A 21,479-nucleotide genomic window follows, 5' to 3' on the forward strand; every position below is an offset into this window, starting at 1 on the left:
GCACCACATAAGAAAAAACCTTGAAGTGTTGCTCTGGTCAAGTGGTAGAGCGCTAGCCTTGAGCTGAAGAGCTGAGGGACAGCGCCCAGGCCCACAGTTCAGGCCCCACAACCGGACCCCCCCAAAAATAATACATACGCAATACTATATATGTATATTATTAAATGCATATTTACATATTAGATGATATATGTGATATGTTCATATATGTTTGTGCTCTTATTGACTGGTACATAACTTTAGGCAGATTTACAAGCTGCATTACAACTAATTTTCATCTAACTACATTTTTTTTTAACTTATGAGGGTTTGGGGGTTTTTGTCACAATTTTACTGTGCCTTATATATCACATCTATAATATATATGTAACACATAACACATATATTAGGTATATATTGTATAACGTTATATATGCTATGTATATGTTATAAATGTTGCAATTATATAATATATATTGTTGTGTTATGCATATTTATTAGTATTATCTTGCATTGTTTATACAGAGGAGGATTTTACTGAGAGGTTCTTATATTGGTTTTGCTCAGAATATCCCTATCTATGGCTATCTGTTTCCCTGCCTTCTCTTATTCCCTGTTGATAAACAGCTACATTGAGGTTCCTATATAGTGGCATATTTTGAAATTATTCATTCTTCATCTTTCTTTATCCTCCTCTCCGCTTCTCCAGTGTCCATTAGTGGAAGGAAGAAACACAAAGGCTCCTAGATTTGCTGTCATGAGGAATTTAACTCAGGAAGAGGCTAAAGTTTCTGCTAGAGCCTCTTAATGTGCAAATATATTACTTAATGATGTGTCTAGAGACATTGCCCAAGTGAGGTTAGTCTCCATATTTAGAGTATACAAGAAAATGGAAAAAAATCTCGAATGGCATTTCAAAATAGAGTAACTGAAAATTCAAGTACTAGGACATTATAATTATATTGTTAGTAGTAGAACAATACCCTAAGTACAGTATATTTTCTTATCCATTGATACATTTCTTTAGGCAGATGTACAAAATGCCTTAAAGTAGTTGCATTGCAAATAGGTTTCATCTAATTATATTTTTAACTCATGGGGATTTGTTAGTTTTGTGTCACAATTTTACCGTGCCTTGTAAATTCTACTTTTCCTTACTTTCCTAGAAGCCAAGATATATTCTATAAAACCCAGACAAAATATTTTAATTATTTTTCCTGTCGAGACTTCTGGAATAGTGAATATGTATTTTACTGGATTTTCTGTTTCCCTCAAAGCGAGGCATTTTGCAAGAGGAATGAACAGTTCCGATTTGGTAGAAATTAAAGTTATTGCTACAGAGACACAGGTGTGTGTGTGTGTGTGTGTGTGTGTGTGTGTGTGTGTGTGTGTGTGTGTGTGTGTGTTTGTATTTCTATGTTCCTTTGGCTAGCTAATCATATTTGAAATGACATTCAAAAATTTCCTTCCCTGTGACCTGTCAGTGAATTTTTCATTTCGTACTTAGATTAATCTTTGTCGATAGTAGGCATTTTGGAAGGAGCTGTGGCTTGTCTATATTAGTAAATTTGTGAAGATTATAACTTGTAGTTCTCTTTCCTTCAGTGAGGTTTTAATAACTGTGATTGAAGGTGAGAAGTGGGGATGGGGAACAGTTGTATTCTTCACATAGGATATGCCATAGCGTGATTGTCCATATTTTTTTCAAAGACTATTACTCATTATTTATAAAATGTTTAAGTGAATCGTATTCAATTTGGAATAGTGAAACCTAGGAAAACATCTTTAAAAGGTCATTGAGTTTATTATTTTGAAGAATGCTAACACTTTCCACGTACTTATAAAGTGAAAGTATATAAGATGTGTAGAAGGGAATGTAGTTGTGTGTGTGTCTGTGCGTGTCTGTGCGTGTCTGTGCGCTCCACACATGCTCCACTACTAGGGCTTGAACTCAGAGCCTTTCACTCTTGCTTAGCTTTTTTCCCCCATCAAGGTTGGAACTGCTTGAGCCAAATGCTTACTTCTGGCTCTTTTGCTGGCTAATCAGAGTATAGTCTCTTGAAATTGACCTCTCAGGCTGGCTTTGAATCTCAATCTTCAGATCTCTACTTCCTGAGTAGCTAGGAATATAGGTGTGAGCTGCCACCAGGTGACTGGCTTGATATGTAGCATTTTATTTATGCTATGTGTGTGTATTTATATCGATAAGTACATTGTGTTGAAATCACTGTGGGAACTACTGACCGCTCACCACCAAAGCTTCCTGTCTCCCCACGCCCCAGCCCTTGTTTCTGTCACTGATAGGTTGATCAACCCTCTGTATACGAAAGACCAAAGATGTCTCCTAGCACGTTGGGGAGGCAAGCTGAAGTTGATTTATGGTTTTTCTGCCTCTTTACCCACATGGTCCCAGCAGTCTCGGGCACAGACCCCTGCGCGCTATCAAGAAACCTCACAAAATCAAAACACATTCAATGTTTTCTCAGTGACACTCATTTTTGTATTCAGTCATTACTATGTGTAATTTGAGCTACAGGAGTCTCCCCTGGAGTAGAATATTAGAATATACATGTCTGGCTTGGAGTCATCTTTAGAAAGATTCACTTCCATATTTTTTTTTTATTTCTTCTCATCTAATTAATGTGGATCTTCTTTGGTTCTTTGCATGCTTAGGTTAAGGAACGTTTGTTTGTTTCTTCTCTCTCTCTCTCTCTCTCTCTCTCTATCTCCCTCTCCCTTTCCCCCTCCCTCCATCCCTTTCCTCTCTCTTTCCCTCCCTCCCTCCTTCCCTCCCTCCCTCCCTCCTCTCTCTGTCTCTGTCTCTGTCTCTGTCTCTGTCTCTCTCTCTCTCTGTTTTTCCCTTTCTTTTTTTTTTTTTTTAATTTAATTTAATTTTATTTGTGAACATACTGTACAGAGGAGTTACAGTTACATGGGCAGGATAATGCGTACATTTCTTACCAAGCATTGCAGCCTCCTCCTTTGTTTACCCTTCACATCCCTTCCCAGCCTCTCCCCTCCCCCCCAATCCCAATCCTTCTCCCCCCCCCCCCCCCCCCCCCCCCGCACCAACGTTGTAAAGCTCGTTTTGGACATGACAACTTGTACTTCTCATTGTTGCAACAGGTCCACCTGTATCCTTAAACAACTGGTTTTCCCCCATCTCCTCCACAAGTTATACTGACATCAAATATAGTGAAAGCAGGGGTTATACTGTGGGGGATGGACATACAAAGCAACAAAGAGATAATCTTATAAATGTGTTAGAAACACATGCATGAAAGAAAAAAAACATTAAAATACACATCTAAGGGTTCATTTTCCTGACATCACATTATCTGACCTTTTCCGCTTGACTCATACATATACTAGATATTACAAATAAGGGAAACCATGGGACCTACGTTTCTTTGGGCCTGGCTTACTTCACAAAAATATGGAACACTTCACGAATTTGCGTGTCATCCTTGCGCAGGGGCCATGCTAATCTTCTCTGTATCGTTCCAATTTTAGTATATGTGCTGCCGAAGCGAACACTGTTTTTCCCTTTCTGTTTCCTTTCCCCTTCCCCTTGCCCTTCCCCTTTCCTGTAGTGGGACTTGACCTCAAGACCTGGGCATTGTCCCTGAGTTTTCATTCAAGGCTAGCTCTCTGGCACTTGAGCCACAACTCTACTTCTGGCTTTTTGTGGGGAGGGGAGAGGGCAATTAATTGGAGATAAGAATCTCATGTACTTTCCTGCCCAGGCTGGCCTTGAACCATGATCCTCAGATCTCAGCCTCCTGAGTACTTTGAGGATCACTGGGTGTCATGTGTGAGATATACCCCGTTGGAGGCCACAAGTTTTCACATTAGTGCTACCTGAGACAAATCCCTCCCAACACTGATGGTGACACTCTCCAGGGTTTCCCTGGTGATTTTAAGACATACAGTAAAAAGATGAGAAACAAAACTAAAGTTACCCGTTGAAAACGGATGAAGCATACAATTCATTTATGAAGTAAGAATTCTTTCCTGTAATAAAACAAAGTAGGAAGTCCAACCAGAGGAGAGTAGAATGGATTTTGGTTAGGAGAGGGAAAGATTTGGGAGAGATGTTAAACGTCAGGTCTTGTCATTGATTAGAAGCTCTTGGCATCAATGTTCATTGCTTTTCTCTTCGCCTGGGCTGGCTTTCAAGTGCACACAGCCTGTTGGCGTGCATTAGCAGCCTGTAAAAGTTAAAAGGACTAATAGACTTCAAGCAGGGTGGTTTCTGATTACTCCCTCAAGTTCCAGGCAGTTGGGGGCAGGTGGGGGAGACATGCTTACATCCAAAAGTTAGCTTGACCTTGTGCCAGTGGCTCAGGCCTGTAATCCTAGCTACTGAGATGTGAGGATTGTGGTTCAAAGCTAGCCTAGGCAGGAAAGTTCATGGGACTTATCTCCAATTCACTGTCCCAAACAAGCCGGAACTGGAGCTGTGGCTCAAGTAGTAGAGCACTAGCCTTGAGCAAAAAAGCTCAGGGACAGCTTGCAGTCAATGAGTTCAAGCTGCAGGATTGGCATTGGGAAATAATGGACCCTGTTTGTCCTCTTGCCCATGGGGGTACTCATGCAAGGGCATTATCAGCGATCCCCATTCCTGCTGCTTATATTTTATCTTTGAAATAGGGTCTTGCTAATTTTGCCTTAGCTGGCCTTTGTCTCTGGAGTAGCTGGGATTACAGGCATGCACCACCATGCCCATCCCTGTCATCCACTGGGATTCTCTTAGCTGAACTTTATGCAGAGATAAACAGCTCCTTACCCCAAGCCTTCATCTCCTTTAGAACAGGCATGAAGGGTGTAGGAAGATAGTAAAACCTGGTAGCCAGTGATCTCATTCTTTGTGCCTTCTCTACTTGATTCTGATGATTAGGGAAGAGGTTTTGAAGTGTTTTCTCATGCCTTTTGTGATTTGTATTGTGACTGGAGTAAAAAAATCTGAAATAGGAAACTGACTTTGGTTTATAAAGTTTCATGGTTGAGGAAGTCAGTTTGTTAATGTCTGCTTCATCAAGTTTAAATAGCACCATGCCTTTCTTCCCCCACATTAAACTGAATATTTTTCAAAGTCCCAAGCTTCAAGGAAGGGAAGGGAAAATTGAGGTTCTACTTGAGGCCACATAAGTGTGTTTGCCTGCTCCGAACTGCCACTTGAGCCAGTCCAGTGTGGTTCAAGCCTGTAATCTTAGGGTCAGATTACAGGAGGGTTTGAGTTCAAGGCATGGGAGATACAATGAGATCTTGTCTTTAAAAAATGTATTGCCAACAACGAACTACCACAAAAGTTCCTTCACTCTCCCCTCCCAACCTCCCCTCTCCTCTCCTCCTTCCCTCTGGGACTGCCCCTGAGCTGCTTATTCTCAAGGATAGTGCTCTACCACTTGAGCCACAGCTCTACTTTCAGCCTTTTAGTAGTTTTTTAGACATAGGGTCTCACAGACCCCTGCCTGGGCTGGTTTTGAACAGTGATCCTCAGATGTCAACCTCCTGAGTAGCTAGAATGACAGGCGTGAGCCACTGCCATCAACTACTTTTTACCTTTACAATGGACTTCATCATACAAACCCAAGGCCTTGTACATACTACCACTAAGCTATATTTCTAGCCCTTCTGGACACTAGCTTTAATGTACACATCACCTTTGTTAATATCACCTAACATTTGTGACTAAGTGAGCCATGTTGTATTTAGTCAGCCTTGTACTGCTGCTTTTCATGGGGTAGCAACCAGAATTGCAGTAACTCTCCTGTCTTTTCTTTTCACCACGGAAATGGAAGTTTATTCCCTGGAAGAAACATAAATACATTTTTTTGAAAAAATTAAAAACCAGTGCTGGTGGCTTATGCCTGTAATCCTACCTACTCAGGAGGCTGAGATCTGAGGATCATGGTTTGAAACCAGCCTGGGCAGAAAAGTCCATGAGACTCTGAGCTCTAATGAACCAGCAAAAAGTTGGAAGTAGAAGTACGACTTGAGTGGTAGAACACCATCCTTGTTCTGTGGGGGAAATGAGGGCAAGCAAGCATGAGGCCCTTAATTCAAGTCCTAAGTACCAGCATGAAGAAAAAAATAATTGTTAAGATACACAAATTGTGGGTCCACTGACATAGTAGCCTAATTTTTTTCTTCTATAGCCCATAAAAGATGGCTGAATAACTGCAAGGTTACTTAGCAAGGTGCTTAGCAAGGTTTTGGCAGTTTTTTTGGGGGGGTGATGCTAGACTTGCCTAATACAGCTACCTGTTGTGTTCTGCAGAGAAATGGTCAACGCATGGTTTGCTGAGAGAGTTCACCCCATTCCTGTGTGCAAGGAAGGCATTCGAGGTCACCCAGAATCCTGTTCGTGCCCTGTGCAACAGAGTCCTCGTGCGGACAACAGTGCTCCCGGAACTCCAACCAGGAAAATCTCAGCCTCTGAGTTTGACCGGCCACTTAGACCCATAGTGGTGAAGGATTCTGAGGGAACTGTGAGTTTCCTGTCAGACTCAGAAAAGAAGGAACACATGCCTCTCACCCCCCCACGTTTTGACCATGATGAAGCCGACCAGTGCTCCAGACTCTTGGAACTAGTGAAGGATATTTCCAGCCATTTAGATGTCACCGCGCTCTGTCACAAGATCTTCTTGCACATCCACGGGCTCATCTCCGCGGATCGCTATTCTCTGTTCCTGGTGTGTGAGGACAGCTCCAATGACAAGTTTCTTATCAGCCGCCTTTTCGACGTTGCTGAAGGATCCACACTGGAAGAGGCATCCAATAACTGCATCCGCTTAGAGTGGAACAAAGGCATTGTGGGACATGTGGCAGCCCTGGGGGAGCCCTTGAACATCAAGGATGCCTACGAGGTTAGTAGGGGATTGTGGGAGGGGAACCGAGACACGGTTCAGGGATGTTGGAACTCAGTTATGATTACCTTATGCTCATTTAGGACATATAGAGAGAAGTTCTCATCTCTGCCAGGGACTAGAGCTGGAGGATCAGGGTTTAAAGCTAACATAGGCAGAAAAGTCGGCCAGATCTCATCTCCAATTCAGCAGCAAAGTGCTGGCGAGAGGCATGGCTCAAGTGGTAGAGCATCAGCCATAAGAAAGTTAAATAAGGTCCTGAGTTTAAGCATTGATACTGTTGAACAAAAGAAAGAAGATAAAGAGAGACCAGAGGGAAAGAAGGAAAGAGGGAAGGAAGGAAGGAAGGAAGGAGACACACCAGAATTTCCTGTCTTTAAAGTGTGTTTGCTTCTATCCCTGTGGCTCAGTCAAGGCTATGGGCCTGTGGGAAATCTTACCTGGCTCATTCCCTTTCTTGATGTTAGTAGCACGAGACAACTCAGCTCACAGCTATATATTCTGTCATCTTTCTATGAGGTCACACTTGTGTTACCTGAACACAAGCTTATGCGTGTTCTCCTGAGGTTCTAAAAGAGTAGGTTCAAATCCACCCCCCAGAAAAGGGAAAAAAGAAAAGAAAAGAAGGATGGTCTTTTTTTCTTCTTCATTTACTTAATCCTTTTCTTCTACTGGAAATCCTGATATTTTTTCCTTCTATTCTCTCCTTTGTCTTTTTTTTTAAATAAATAAACTTATAAATATCTTTTTAAAAATGGAAAGTTTGGCTCTGAGGTATTTGAATGGAAAGATTTGTTCTAGTTCTATTTTTATTAAAGTGCACACAGGTTTGCGTTTGGGACTTAACGGTTAGGCCTTTAGAGCCTTTGAATTTTCCATTTAAGATGATCTCATTTATTAATAGATTTTTGGTGGAGAGGGTATTGGGGATTGAGCCCCAAGCCTTGCATATAGCACTGTACCACTTGAGCTATGCCCTCAGCCCTTTTTTCGGCTAACCTTCTTTTCCCACTGTTTTGTTTATGAGACAAGGTCTTGCTACCTTTGCTTGGACTCAAATCAAAATCCTCCTGCCTCCATCTCCTGAGGAAAGAAGTGTAATTGTTCTGAGGCAATTTGTAGTACTTTGACAGGGCAGTTTTTCTAGCTACCTACTAGGCAGTATGCTATGAAGATTCAGGGATGATTTTGGTAATTTAGTGTCATTTTAAGGGTCATCCTTGTTTTATTCTCCTCTGTATTACCGATGCGCGTTACAGTATCTGCCTGGAAGATGAATGTTTTGTTGTTGCTCTGTGTTTTGTTTTGGAGTTTGAACTCAAGGCCTTATTGCACTTGCAGGCATGTACTTTCTCACTCGAACCCACCCCTGGGCCTTTTTTTCTTTCGTTTTTCTTTTTTTTTTCCACATGGGGTCTTAGGATTATTGCTTAAACAAAGCTGAAGTCTTCTGATATATAGCCAAGAATGACTGACCTGTGACACCATGTCTGGATTATTTGTTGAGATGAGGGTCATCTTTTTCTGAAATGTCTTTGAACTCCAATCTTCCTAATCTCTACCTTCCAAGCAAATGAATTACAAACATAAACCATTGTACCTGGCTTGATAGTTCTTCATAAGTATTAGTTGAACTAAAATAACAGTACATGCAATAGCAAGAAAGGATTTCTAAGCTAAATGACAACTTCTTAGCAGATCGTAATTGCTGTCAAGGAAAGTGTAATTGGGAGATACAGAATATGGCATCAAGTAATAGCCATGGAGGAAGAGATCCTTGAGGATGTGTTGTTGGTATCTACTCTACAACATAAATTAGATTTTCCTGTGCACTGGTGACTCATACCTGTAATCCTAGTTACTCAGGAGGCTCAGATCTGAGAATCCTAGTTTGAAGCCAGCCCAGAAAAATTCTTTGTCCAATTAACCAGCAAAAAAGATGAAAATGGAGCTGTGGCTCGAGCAATAGAGCACCAGTCTTGAGCAGAAAAGGCTAAGGGGCAGCATCTAGACCTAAAGTTGAGCACTGGCACACATACCCACCCACACACATACTAGATTTGTATTGAAAAGATGTATGCCTGGTGAACTCCAGATGTAAAGAACAGCTTGAAGAAGATCCAGGAAAGTCAGACTTGGAAAATGTGTGACTGAAAGTCAGAATCCACGCTGAGGGGAGCGTGGTTGTATGGCCAGGAAATGAATAGTGTGATAGAAGCTGGGGTTATCTTCCTAGTCCAGTATAAGAAGTGAGGACTGCGTGAGGCTCCAGGCCAGAAGATCAAATTTAGAGTGGATTTCCACTGAACAAGTAGAATCCACCATCTTGGCAAGCCACCTCAAGGAGGCCAAAGGCAGGGAAAAGGCGTGGAGATGACTCCACGTTAGAAATGAGTGAGCAAATAATGATCCTTGTGAGGAAGACTGAGGCCAGGGATTTAAGACAGAAAGACTTCAAATAGCTTAACTTCTGAGATACATTGTTTTTCTTTTGTCAGTTGTGGGGCTTGAACCCAAGGCCTAAGTATTGTCCCTGAGCTTTTCTGCTCAAGGCTAGCACTCTACCACTTTGAGACATAGCACCAGTGGTTTGAGTGGTTCATTGGAGAGTCTCATGGGGCCTTTTCTGCCCAGGCTGGCTTTGAACTGTGATTCTCAGATCTCAGCCTCCTGAGTAGCTAGGAGTATAGGCGTGAGCTCCTGGCGCCTGGCCTGAGGTACATTTTTCAGTCTCCATTCTGTAGATTCAAATTTTCCAATTCTGATTTTCTTTGGAGGGAGGGGGGAGAGAGAGAGAAAGAGAGAGAGAGAGATGTGTTTCTTCATGAAACTATCTCTTGACCTCCCTGAACTCCAGAGTAACCTTCCAGTGTAGCAGACTCTTAAGAGGGGTATTAAGGATACAGCTGAGGGACGGCTGCCAGATTTGCAGAATTCCCTTGCTGTCTGAGATGACAGCTGGGTTTCCAGCTATCAATGGCACGATAGTCAGGAGTACAGTAGGACTGTAAATATTTCCAGCTTGGCCAAGAAAGCCTTCGTTTGTCTGCGTGGCCCTGCGTTGTCGCTAGCTCTGCTTCTTTGGCACGTACATGCGTTTCACTGATCTCTACTCACGCTCTTTAAAGTTCCTGACAATGCATTGGGTTGTTTCGCAGTGAATAAAGACTTCATTCTTGAGACTCTATCTAGAGCAGCCAGTGTCCTGGATTTGCATGGCTCCCAGAGTGAAGCAAGCCTCTTTGGCCATTTGATCTGTGTTTATGATGGACTCAGTGATTTGCATCCAGGAGTTTCTTCTTGAATACTCAGGATAGACAGCAGTCCTCATTTACATGGTGGTCTAATTCACATTGATGTGAACAGTGAAAGTCAGTTAGCGTAGTTCACCACACAACCTCACACGTTTTTTTGAATAATCAGAAACAGCGTCTCAGCCCTTTGTCAAAGTAGTCAGAATGGGAAAGTGCATTCTAAGGCTTTCAGAGTCATCCATCCTAATAATGGCCCTCTGGAGTAGTAGCATTGTTCTTTCTTCCTTCCCTTCCCTCCACCCCACTCACCCCTCTGTCCTTGACGCTGTCCCTAAGCTCCTTTTGCTCAAGGCTAGCACTCTACCACTTGAGCTACAGCCCCACTTCCAGCTTTTTCTGTGATCAATTGGAGATAAGAGTCTCACAGGACTTTTCTCCCCAAGCTAGCTTTAAACAGAGATCCTAGATCTCAGCCTCTAAAGTTGCTAGGATTACAGGCTTGAGCCACTGGTGCCTGACAAGCCTTATGGGGCCATAGAACATTTGAGAAGGTTGTTATGGTAGTTGTTGACAATGAAGAGGTGGCCATGACATGTAAGAATGCTCCAGTGAAAGCTGAACATTAAAAAGGAGAAGGAAGTAGCCTCACAGATAAGCGGCTTTGAAAAAGGATCAGTATTTGAGTCACTTTTTACAATTTTGTAACAAAAAAAAGAAAATGACATATTTGAATTTGCAGTTAACTTTGTTACTGATCAAATAATAGTCACACATATTAAAGTGCAAGACAAGAGTCACAGCTTGGACCTGATTCTCTTAGTCACAAACGCTCCTGAAAGGGTTAATGGGTAATGCTCTCTGTACACCCATGGATGTTTACTGTGTTCACTCCTGTGTCCAAATTCATTCGTGAAACTCCTTGCTTCCTCCCACATCCCTTCCCCTTCTCTTTCCTCGTGTCTCTTCCCCCTTCCTTTCTTCCCTTTTCTTGATGGTACTTCAGTTTGAAGTCAGGGCCTCCTGATTGCTAGGCAGATGTTCTACTGCTTGAACCACACCTCCCAGCCCTTTTGTTTTAGGTTGTTTTGGGGGATTGGGTCTTATGTTTTTGCCTGGACCCAGTCTCAGACTTTGAGCCTCCCACATAGCTGGGATTCCAGGTGTGAATCATCACGTAGGGCTCATTTGTTGAGATGGTATCTTTCTAACTTTATGCCCAGGCTGATCTTGAGCTCTGATGCCCCTGCTTTCTACCTCCTGTATAGCTGGTAGTACAAGCCTGTCCCACCATGCCTGGCCCTCGTGCAACTTTTTGAATGTGACAGGACACTTACTAATAATGAGACATTAAAACATGTATTAATAACAAAAGAATTTATAAGAAGGCACTAACTTCATACCATCAGTACCAGGACTTGAACCCAGTACAGCACCTGGGTACTGGCCGTTAGCATTTTTGCTCAAGGCTAGGACTCTACCACTCTAGCCACAGCTCTACTTCCTGCTCTTTGTTAAGTGAATTGGAGAGAAGAGTGTTAAAACTTTCTTGCGTGGGCTGGCTTCAAACCTTGATCTTTAGATCTCAGCTTCCTAAGTAGCTAGAATTACAGGCATGAGCCATTGGCACTTGGCAAGGTGTATTATCTTAATACTATGTGTCGTGTTCTTTGATGTTTCTGTTTTGTATAACAATGAGGATTCACTCAGTACCTTGACTGCCTTGAACTTGTTTTATCATAAGGAAGCCTTATGCGTCCTGATTGCTGTGCCTTAAGGAGCTGCATCTTTCTCTCAGATTGCTTTCAGTATGGAACTTGAGTGTCCTGTCCCTGCAGCTACTCCCTGTGTGTGCCATATTTCTGGACACAACAGCAGCTGTGTGAGGGAATAGTCATGTCCTGTTCACATAGTCATGGCCCCGTAGCTCCCTCTCCTCCCTCCTCCACTTTCTATCCATCCTTCCATTCTCTCTTTAGAGAAATAAATCCTGCCTCTCACAGTCTAGGTCTCACATCCTACATCAAGTATTGACATCTTCCTAAAGAATATGAATTCTCAGCTGGGCGCCAGTGGCTCACGCCTGGCATCCTAGCTACTCAGGAGGCTGAGATCTGAGAATGACAATTCAAAACCAGCCTGAGCTGGCTTCAAATGAAGACTCTTTTATTTCCAATTAACCACCAAAAAGCAGGAGTAGAGATGCGGCTCAAGTGGTAGAGCATTATTCTTGAAGGAAAAAAAAAACAACAACAACTCAGGGACAGCACTCAGGCCCTGAGTACAAGCCCCAGAACTGAGACCAAAAAGAAAGAAAGGGAGGAGAGGAGGGAGGGAAGAAGGCAGGCAGGCAGGAAGGAAGGAAGGATGGAGATGACTTTTTTGAGTGAATTTCTGATAAGTAAAATATTTTGAAAAATAAATTTTAGGGTAAAAAATGAACAGCAACTGTCTTAATTTAGATAAAAATTAACTGATCTCTCCTGGTGTAATTGTGCCCTGGGGAACACAGTTTGGGAGCCTCTGTATCTGGGCTAGCTCAATGCTGCAGTTACTGTAGGAATTATCTTAAAACCTCCAATCCGGGGGAGCGACTTGGCAAGTCCTCTGGATTCGTTCCTTTTATGCTTTCCATTATTTTTGTCTTGATACAATTTCAAATTCACAGAAAACTTGCAGGATCCACGATAAGAAACTTCCATCAATCTTTCCCCTGTTCTCTGCTTGTTTCCTTTGTTCTGTTTGTGGTGATTTTTTTCTCCCCACTTCCACGTCTCTCATGCATGGTGAACATGCCTACTGTCTTTGGAACTATTTGGTAAATCATCTTTTTACTGAGTATTACACTGTACATTTTCCAGCAACAGTATGCTCTTGCAAAAGTAGGAAATTCAACGTGGATCCAATGCTATTTTTAATTTAATGCAGTGTTTTAACAGCCCATCACTAAAATTTTGTCAGTTTTCCCATTAATAAATAATCTTTTATAGTTATTTTTCCTTCTGCTTCTGAATCTGATCCAGGGTCTCGTGTTGGGTGAGGTATCTCTTTCATCTCCTCTACTCTGAACATCTCTTAGCACTCCATTTATTTTTCTTCATTTGGATGCTTTTTGAAGCAAATGGGCCAGTTTTTGTAGAATTTCCTTCTTCTTCTTTGGTTGTACTGGTGTTTGAGCATGGAGCCTTGTGCTTGTGAGGCACATGTTCTTCTGCTTAAGATATACCTCCCACCCTTTTTGTCGGGCTTTTTGGCCTGGGCCAGCCGGAACCTTGATCCTCCTATTTATACTTTCCACCATAGTTGAGATAAGGGACCTGTACTACCACACCCAGCTTTTACTGTTGAGATAGACTTTTTTTGTTCTTGTAAACTTTTTTGTTATTTTCAATTCACTCTTTCCTGGAACCACCATCTCCCTTATTTCTGCTTCCCACAGAGCTGAGATGACAGGCTCATGGCACTGACTTACAGCTGTTGATTGAGAATTAGGGTCTCACAAACTTTCTGGCCCAGGCTAGCCTCAAAGCACAATCGCCGCCCATCAGAGAGCTATGATTGTATGTGTGAGTCAAATGCCTGGCTTAGACTTTCCTTCTTAAGTAGAAGATTCAGGCTAGGGCCTTTTGGCTATAACACCACAGATGTCTCCGTTGAGATTTGCTGGGTTTTCCAAAGAACAACTATTGCTTCGTTCTCCAATACCATGAAGACTGAACTCTTGCAGTCCAATTCCATTCTGTGGCTATAACTGCCTAGCTTCAACACAAACCCTTCCTGCAAAGGGCTCACACTCCTGTCCTACATAGAATCTAACCATACTTCCTCTATGCTACTTCAGTTCAGAGTTCCCCAGGACCCACCTTGATTTCAGTAAGGTGACAAAATGACTCACAGAACTCAGGAAAGAAAGCATGATCTGTGAAGTGGCTACTGGGAAAGACATCTTAATGGAAGAGAAAGAGGTCAGAGAATGTCCTTGCTTGCTGGGCACAGCAACAGCCCAATACACTGGGTGCCCACCAACCCAAAGTTCTACTAACCTGATCTTCTGAGATTTGAGATTGAAGTTTTGTCCTGAAGACATAATTGAGCTAATCATTGGCCATCGATAACTGAACCCAGTCACTAACCCTATCCCCTTTCTAGAAGCAATCTTTGTCTCCCTCACACTTTGTAAGACATCTCATCTGCATAAACTTAGGAAAGGTGTTGTAAATATCAGGAAATTGTATCAGTCTTAGATTTGTGGCAAAGAGTGGAGACCATGACCAAATGCATTTTATTTTATTATATCACAGCCTTTGTGCATATTATCAGCAGGTACCCAGTACAAGTTTCCTCCCAGGACTGAAGATGTTGGGTATTTGATTTGAACATTTATGAGTAGTCTAAGTTGTGAACACACTGATTTCCCAACTCCATTGTATCTTGTTAGAAGCATCTAGTATAAGGAAGAACTTTGCTTTCTCCTTTAATTAGTTATGTATTTATATCAGTGTGGGCTCATTGATTCTTATTTAGTAGATTATGATCTGGTTTTTTTTGGTTGGTTCTGAGGTTAAACTCAGGGCACTCTATCACTTGAGCCATGCCTCCAGCCCAGCTTTTGTTCTGGTTAGTTTGGAAATGGGGTACTCTCTCACTACAAGTTGCATTTTCCCCTTTATGCACATGTGTAGTCATTTGTTTTGATCATATATTAACTATTGTCTGAATTTCACTGTGAACATTTAAGATAGAAATGGATTCATTCTGTAGGCAGGAGAATTACCATTACATCCTTCTGATGTTATCAGGCTTGGTCTGATGATGTGCTAAACTGGCTCTATTCTAGAAAGTATCCAAACTATATGGTGTAGGCCTTACTCCTAGGAGTAATCTGTTCTTGAATGAATTGAGTGACTAAAGTGCTTCTCTGCTCTGGCTGGACTGGAATTAATTAATGTCTCTGTGCGTGTGTCTCAGGTTTATAGCAACATTTAGTGTTGAGTCAGGTGCAGGTAATTTTTGCTGGTCCTGTTGGAATTTTACCCTGTACAGTTCCAAAGTGAATTAGTCACTCAGTCTTGCTTCTTACTCACTCTTCCTTAATACACACACACTTAATACACACGTGCACACACACAGAGGGAGCCTATTTTGCTCTACAAATCCCAGCCACTTTAGAACTCTATTCAGTTCTTTTTGGAACTGTGGTTCCACTTGAGTCCACTTGGCCTTTAAAAAAAAAAAGTGCTCCAGCCCAGGCAGAAAGCCAGTGTTGAATGGTCAGCCTGAGTCCTTTCCTTTTTACTGTCTGTGGCTTTGGAGAATTCTAGCTGTCTTCAGCCAGAGGGCAAGTCCATACCCATCCCTTTGTTATGCAAGCGGATATCCCAAGCTTGTGTTTCTTCATGCAGTTATTTTCTCATAAACAGTTAAAAAAATAACCTCAGTAACCGTAGAATCTCAGTTTTTAATTTGGTGTTTCTTGGACATGATGAGACATCCTCTACGCATATTGCTTTTGTACCCTAAAATGTTTGCAACTGTGGAAGTGAAAATGGAGCCAGACATTGATGGCTGATACCTATAATCCTAGCAATTTAGGTGGCTAAGATTTGGGGAATACCAGTTCAAAGCTGGGAGACTCTTACCTCTAATTACCCACCAAAAAGCCAGAAGTAAAGTTGTGGCTCAAGTGGTTGAGTGCATAGGTTCTGAGTTCAAGCCCCAGTATCTACCCCAAGATAGTATTCCTGATAAATCCTGCTTTTCTTAGGTCCCAAAGTGGCTGCCAGGTAAATGCTCAGAGCAAAGACATGCAAAGATAGAGGCAGAGATGCCCAGCTTTTTAATTTGTCCAAGTAAGGTGTCGGAGCTTTTTAGCAAGAGCAATTGAAGTACCATTTACTATAGGAAAACTGTTTGGAGTTTTGCCAGGAATTTGGTGCTTTATTAAAATTGAAATTGAAGGGCATTTCACATCTCCCCATCAATGAAGAGTGAGCTCAGGACTGCTGTTGATTTTAGTGTAACTACACACACACACACACACACACACACACACAGCTGTGAAAGTCCTACTAATCTCCATCTGTCAAACTTTATTTACTATTTGATTAGGTAGTTTGGGTCGAATCTTCTTTCTAAATTGATTTTGTCATTATAATATTCCTTAAAACAATTCCAGAAATCCATTTTTATTCATACTTTGATTTCATACTTTGATTCACTTTGTGAATCATTTTTTTAACCTTAATTTATATAGTATGTTCTAGATTCCTTAAGATAAAATATCTAAAGTATTTAAAGAGAAAATAAGAATGATCTTGGTCAACTGTGCAGAAATGTTTAACTAAGACCCTGTATGTTTCAGTGTAACCTTGAGCAGGATTTTACAAGGGGAAAAAAGCAAAAATGTGGCAGTGTTTGTATTATAAAATATTTATACTGATTTTATAACTTCTCTTTTGAAATTATCTGTAAAGCCAACTTTGGCCCACTCCGAGGAAAATTGGCCTCATTTCTGACCCCATTTGTTAGCACCTAGTCTAATCACCTACTTCATTCACAGCTTAGGTCTTGTGTGACTTTAGACTAATTTAAGGAAAAAAATAGAAATGACCTTCAAAAGATGAGGTTTTCCTTCTTTCCAGTGTGGATAGTCCATGCTGTCTGAAGGGAATTCCAAATGCAGAGCTTCTGGGTCAGTGATCTATTATTAGTGTGAGCCTGTAACTTCGCAAGGCTATGGCTGTGGAAGGAACAGCACTCATTCAGATGTTTAGATTCTGTAATGCTTGTTTCCATCCAAACCTGTGTTCCTGTTTGGCTTTCTTTAGTATGTTTCCCCCCTAGGAACAAGACTTGCTTTACACTATCATGAGCTATAAGAGATCACAGAAAGTGATCATTTGTTTGTGAATTCCCTCATTTAACAAATACTTAAATATTGGGAATACAGCAATGAATAAAAGGTAAACCTCTCATCAGATTTTCAACCTAATTGTAGTTCTTCCTAATGGAAAATTTACTGGAAGATTGATAAAAATCCCTTCCCTCCTTCCCTTCCTCCTTCCCTTCTTCCCTTCCATCTTGCCCTCCATCTTTTCCTTCCTTCTTGCCCTTCATTCCTTCCTTTCCTTTCTCCCACCTTCCCTCCCTCCCTTTCCTTCCTTCCTTCCTTCCTTCCTTCCTTCCTTCCTTCCTTCCTTCCTTCCTTCCTTCCTTCCTTCCTTCCTTCTTTCTCTTCTTCTCTCCCTCTCCTCCTTCTCCCTCTCCTCCTTCTCTTCCCTCTCCCTCTCTCCTCCCTCTCCTTCCTTGCTTCCCTTGTTCCTTCCCTCCCTTTCTCTCTCCCTTTCTTTTTCCTTCTTTCCTTCCTTCCATCTTTCTCTTGGCAGTACTGGGATTTGAACTCAGGGCCTTGTGGTAAGTACTCTTTAACAACTAAAGCCACATCTCTCTAGCCCTTTTTCATTTAGTTTGCTTTTTGGCAGATAGGGTCTAGCAATTATGCCCTGCTGGCCTAGGACTATTCCTCCTATTTCCATCTCCAGAGTATCTGGGATTACACATATCCATCCCTTTGCCTAGCCTAGTACCCTTCTTTCTTTAGCCACATTTATAACTGTTAGATTTTTCAGAAGCCTTTTGTAATTCTTGGCTGTGCATAGCGTGCTTTGTAAAAAGGGGAAAGAAATTCAACAGATTAAGAACCTATTCACAAATTGAGTCCATGCCTCACTTTTATAGATACAAAAACTCATTGTGAATATTAGACATAAAAGGACAGACTTTTGAGTGGGTATAGAGCAACTATTATTACAGTCATTTGTTGGAAAGATGGTAAGTTTCTAGAAAAGTTCTGTGGAAACACAGTAAAATCAGACCCTAGGACAGATAGACAGGCAAAGTGTCACAGAAATGAGAGATATTACTTCTTTCCTGAATCATAAAACCAGTCTAAGTGGTTAAAATTTTGAATACCTTTTATCTTTATTTTTATTTTTTACTGTTGTTTAGTGTATGCGTGTGTGTGTGTGTGTGTGTGTGTGTTGGTGTTTCTCCTAAACTAGCTTCTAAAACCCTTAAGTTTATCTTTATCAAGGATGATATGTTCTTCCAATTCTTGGATGCTTTCTACCATGATAAAATTTGTGCTCAGAGTAACAAGGTAAGTCCAAGGTTAGATTTCTGTAATCTAATAAGCTAGAACAATCAGAGCAATCTTTGTACAGGTCAGTCATTAAATTGAATTTCTTTTTCCTTACTTAGGATCCTCGGTTCAATGCTGAAGTTGACCAAATTACAGGCTACAAAACTCAGAGTATTCTTTGCATGCCAATTAAGAATCACAGGGAAGAGGTAAGCCAATTTCTTTTTTCATTTCAGAAAAGGTCATTTAGAAATACTTTTTGTTTTGACATAATTTTTTACATTTATGAAATAATGACAAGTTAGCATTTAAGTTAGCATATAAGGTACTTAAATGCTCCATTTGGCATTTCTTTTACTAAGTTATGAACTTTGGCTTTGCAAAAAATTTAATATATGCTATTACGTCCCTTTCTTCTTCCCTTACTTATTATTAGATATATCATGGCTGTGGTTAGAATGAACTTACTTTGCATTATGTTTTGTATGTCTGAATAATTCTCATTAATGGTCACTCAGTTGTGGTAGATTTCTTTGAATTTACATTAAGATTCTGGAGGAAAAAAAGGAAATTAGTGGCTAATTCTAATCATATACATGTAGATGTGATATTATAACAAGCAAATGAAAACATGTTGGTTTACATTTTACCTAACGAGCAGATTTAGATTTTATTAGCACTGCATTCTGTTTATTTTATACTTATATTTGAAAAATTTATAGTTGATAAATGATCCATGAAATAGAATGCTTGATTTGCACATTCTGTAACCTAACTGCACATTACAAGCAAATAGGAAGTCCTAAAAGATCACAAATTATAGTGTTATATGGCAATTAGATTGTGAGATATAGAGAAGTCACATTTTGAGAGGTCAGATTGGGAGTCTTTATTAGAAAGTCAGTGACTTCAAGCAGACACATTTCCCCAAAAAACTTGCAACCTTGAATACACTTAATACTGTTAGAAACTGAGCCTTGAGGGCAGGAGAGTAAAGAAAGAGCAGAAAAACAATCTCAACAAACCTGATCAACTTTTAATAGAGAGGGACACCATGGTGATCTGAGAAAAGTCAGGAGACAGGAGCTGAGCCGGTCAGGGCATAAATAGGGTCATGTGGCAGAGTTCCAGGAAACTCGAGAGTTCAAAGAGTCTCACAAGTTCCTGGTATAGTTCTGGCGGGTCCAGCGACCTATTGTCCAAATCCTCCCCCCCCCCTTGTCCCTCCATCACCTGGGATTGGTACTTTACCTTCATCCACCAAGAAGCCAAGATGGCTCCAGTTAGACCCGATGCCCTATCATCCACCACATTGCCAAGATGGCTCTAATTAGCCCCAGGATCCTTACTTCAATAGGAGTCAGGGTTCTACCAATCAACAGGGTTGATAAGATATGTATAAATACATCACAGAGGATTTATTAATGGAATTGAGTCATATAATCAGGTGCCAAAAGATGTCCTGACCTGAATTTAAGCTGGAGAGCCAGGAGGCAGGTGGTGTAGTTCTGAGGACCTAAGGACCTGGAGAGTTGCTGCAAGCCTAAGAATCTAGAGATCTGACATTTGAGGGTGGGGGGAGAAGTCCAGAAAACATGGCAAGTTTCCTCTCCCTCCTAAGGGGCCCCTCATGGATGGGCCAGTGGCACACTGGCCCTGCTCTGCAGATTCTGACATGCTCCCTCAGACACACCCAGAAGTAATGCTCTCCTCGCTGAATGGGCATCCCTGAACCCAGGCAAGTTAACACATAAAATCAACTATTAACAAAAATTAAATCAGATTCTAGTTGCTCATATATTTGTATAGCTCCCTAAAGAATTCTAAAGTACAGCCAGGGCTGAGAGTGCTTGGTAAAAGCAAATAGACAGAAACAGCCCATGTCAGTTGTTCTTAACCATAAGTGCAAACCACAGTCACCTGGGGAGTAATTTATTTATTTATTTTGTCGGTTGTGGCCTGGGCGCTGTCCCTCAGCTCTTCAGCTCAAGGCTGACACTCTACCACTTGAGCCACAGCGCCACTTCCAGTTTTCTGGTGGTTTATTGGAGAAAAGAGTCTCATGGACTTTGCTGCCCAGGCTAGATTTGAACCATGATTCTCAGATATCAGCCTCCTGAGTAGCTAGGATCACAGGCATGAGCCACCAGTGCCTGGCTTACTTTATGTAGTCTTTTGAGGAACTGCCACACTGATTTCTAGAGTGGATGGACAAGTTTACACTTCCACCAACAGTGCAGTAAGGTTCTTTTTTGGCCACATCCCCTCCAGCATCTGTCATTATTAGATTTTTTGATTATAGCCATTCTAACTGGGGTAAGGTAGAATCTCAATGTCGTTTTGATTTGCATTTCTTTTATAACCAGAGAAGTTAAACATGTCTTCATGTGTCTATTGGCCATTCTTATTTCCTCTTCAGAGAAGTCTCTAAGTCTTCAATCCATTTATTAATGGGGCAGTTGTTTCTTTGAGGATTTGTTGTTGGAGGATTTAATTTTTTGAAGTATATTTTAAATATGAGGCCCTTGTCTGTTGTATGGCCAGTGAAGATCTTTTCCCAATCCGTGGGCTTTCTACTGATCTTCCTAGCTGTGTCCTTTGCCATGCAGAAGCTCTTCAGTTTCATGCAATCCCATTTGTCCAACCTTTCTCTGATTTGTTGTATTTCTGGATCTTTATTAAAATTAACTGCAAACCACAGTCACTTGGGGAGTATTTTTTAAAAATTCTAATCTGGATGCTGGTGGCTCACACTTGTGATCTAGCTACACAGGAAGCGGAGATCTAAGGATTATAATTCAAAGCCATCTTATTTAGGAAATACCTTGAGACTCTTAGCTCCAATTAATCATCAAAAAACTTCAAGTGGAAATGTGCCTCAAGCAGTAGAGTGCTAGTCTTGAGGACAAAACTCAGTGATATTACCCAGGCCCTGAGTTCAGTCCCCAGGACTGGCACACACACACACACACACTCTCTCTCTCTCTCTCTCTCTCTCTCTCTCTCTCCACACTGCCCAGGCTTTCCCTTACAGTGAATCTCTGGAATTGGGACCCAGGTTATTGGTATTTCTTAGAACTTTAAGTGATTGCATTGTATGCCCAAGGTTGAGAATCATTTCTAATCATATTGATTTTAAATCAAAAGCAGAAGTGGCCTCCACTTTTTAATGATTTGGGCTAACATTTTCTTGACATTATGTAGGTGTGAAAGCAATGCATATTCAATAGGAAATAT

At 41.3% G+C, this 21,479-nt stretch overlaps 1 protein-coding gene and 1 non-coding gene across 4 annotated transcripts in view; one reads left to right on the plus strand and one right to left on the minus strand.

Annotated features, from left to right (window-relative positions):
- Pde5a (phosphodiesterase 5A) overlaps nt 1–21,479 on the plus strand; it is a 126,286-nt gene that overhangs the window by 10,401 nt on the left and 94,406 nt on the right. For all 3 annotated transcript variants that reach the window (XM_042697583.1, XM_042697585.1, XM_042697584.1), the window contains exons 2-3: nt 6,263–6,851; nt 18,362–18,451. In XM_042697583.1, the coding sequence (XP_042553517.1) occupies nt 6,263–6,851; nt 18,362–18,451 (679 nt within the window). The remainder of the gene's footprint in view (nt 1–6,262; nt 6,852–18,361; nt 18,452–21,479) is intronic.
- LOC122123201 lies at nt 3,410–3,516 on the minus strand. The gene has a single exon (XR_006150339.1). It is a non-coding gene; the product is annotated as a U6 spliceosomal RNA (small nuclear RNA).

This window comes from Dipodomys spectabilis, unplaced genomic scaffold (genome assembly GCF_019054845.1).
Source record: "Dipodomys spectabilis isolate Male_0828 unplaced genomic scaffold, ASM1905484v1 ptg000225l, whole genome shotgun sequence".
NCBI classification, from domain to species: Eukaryota; Metazoa; Chordata; class Mammalia; order Rodentia; family Heteromyidae; genus Dipodomys; species Dipodomys spectabilis.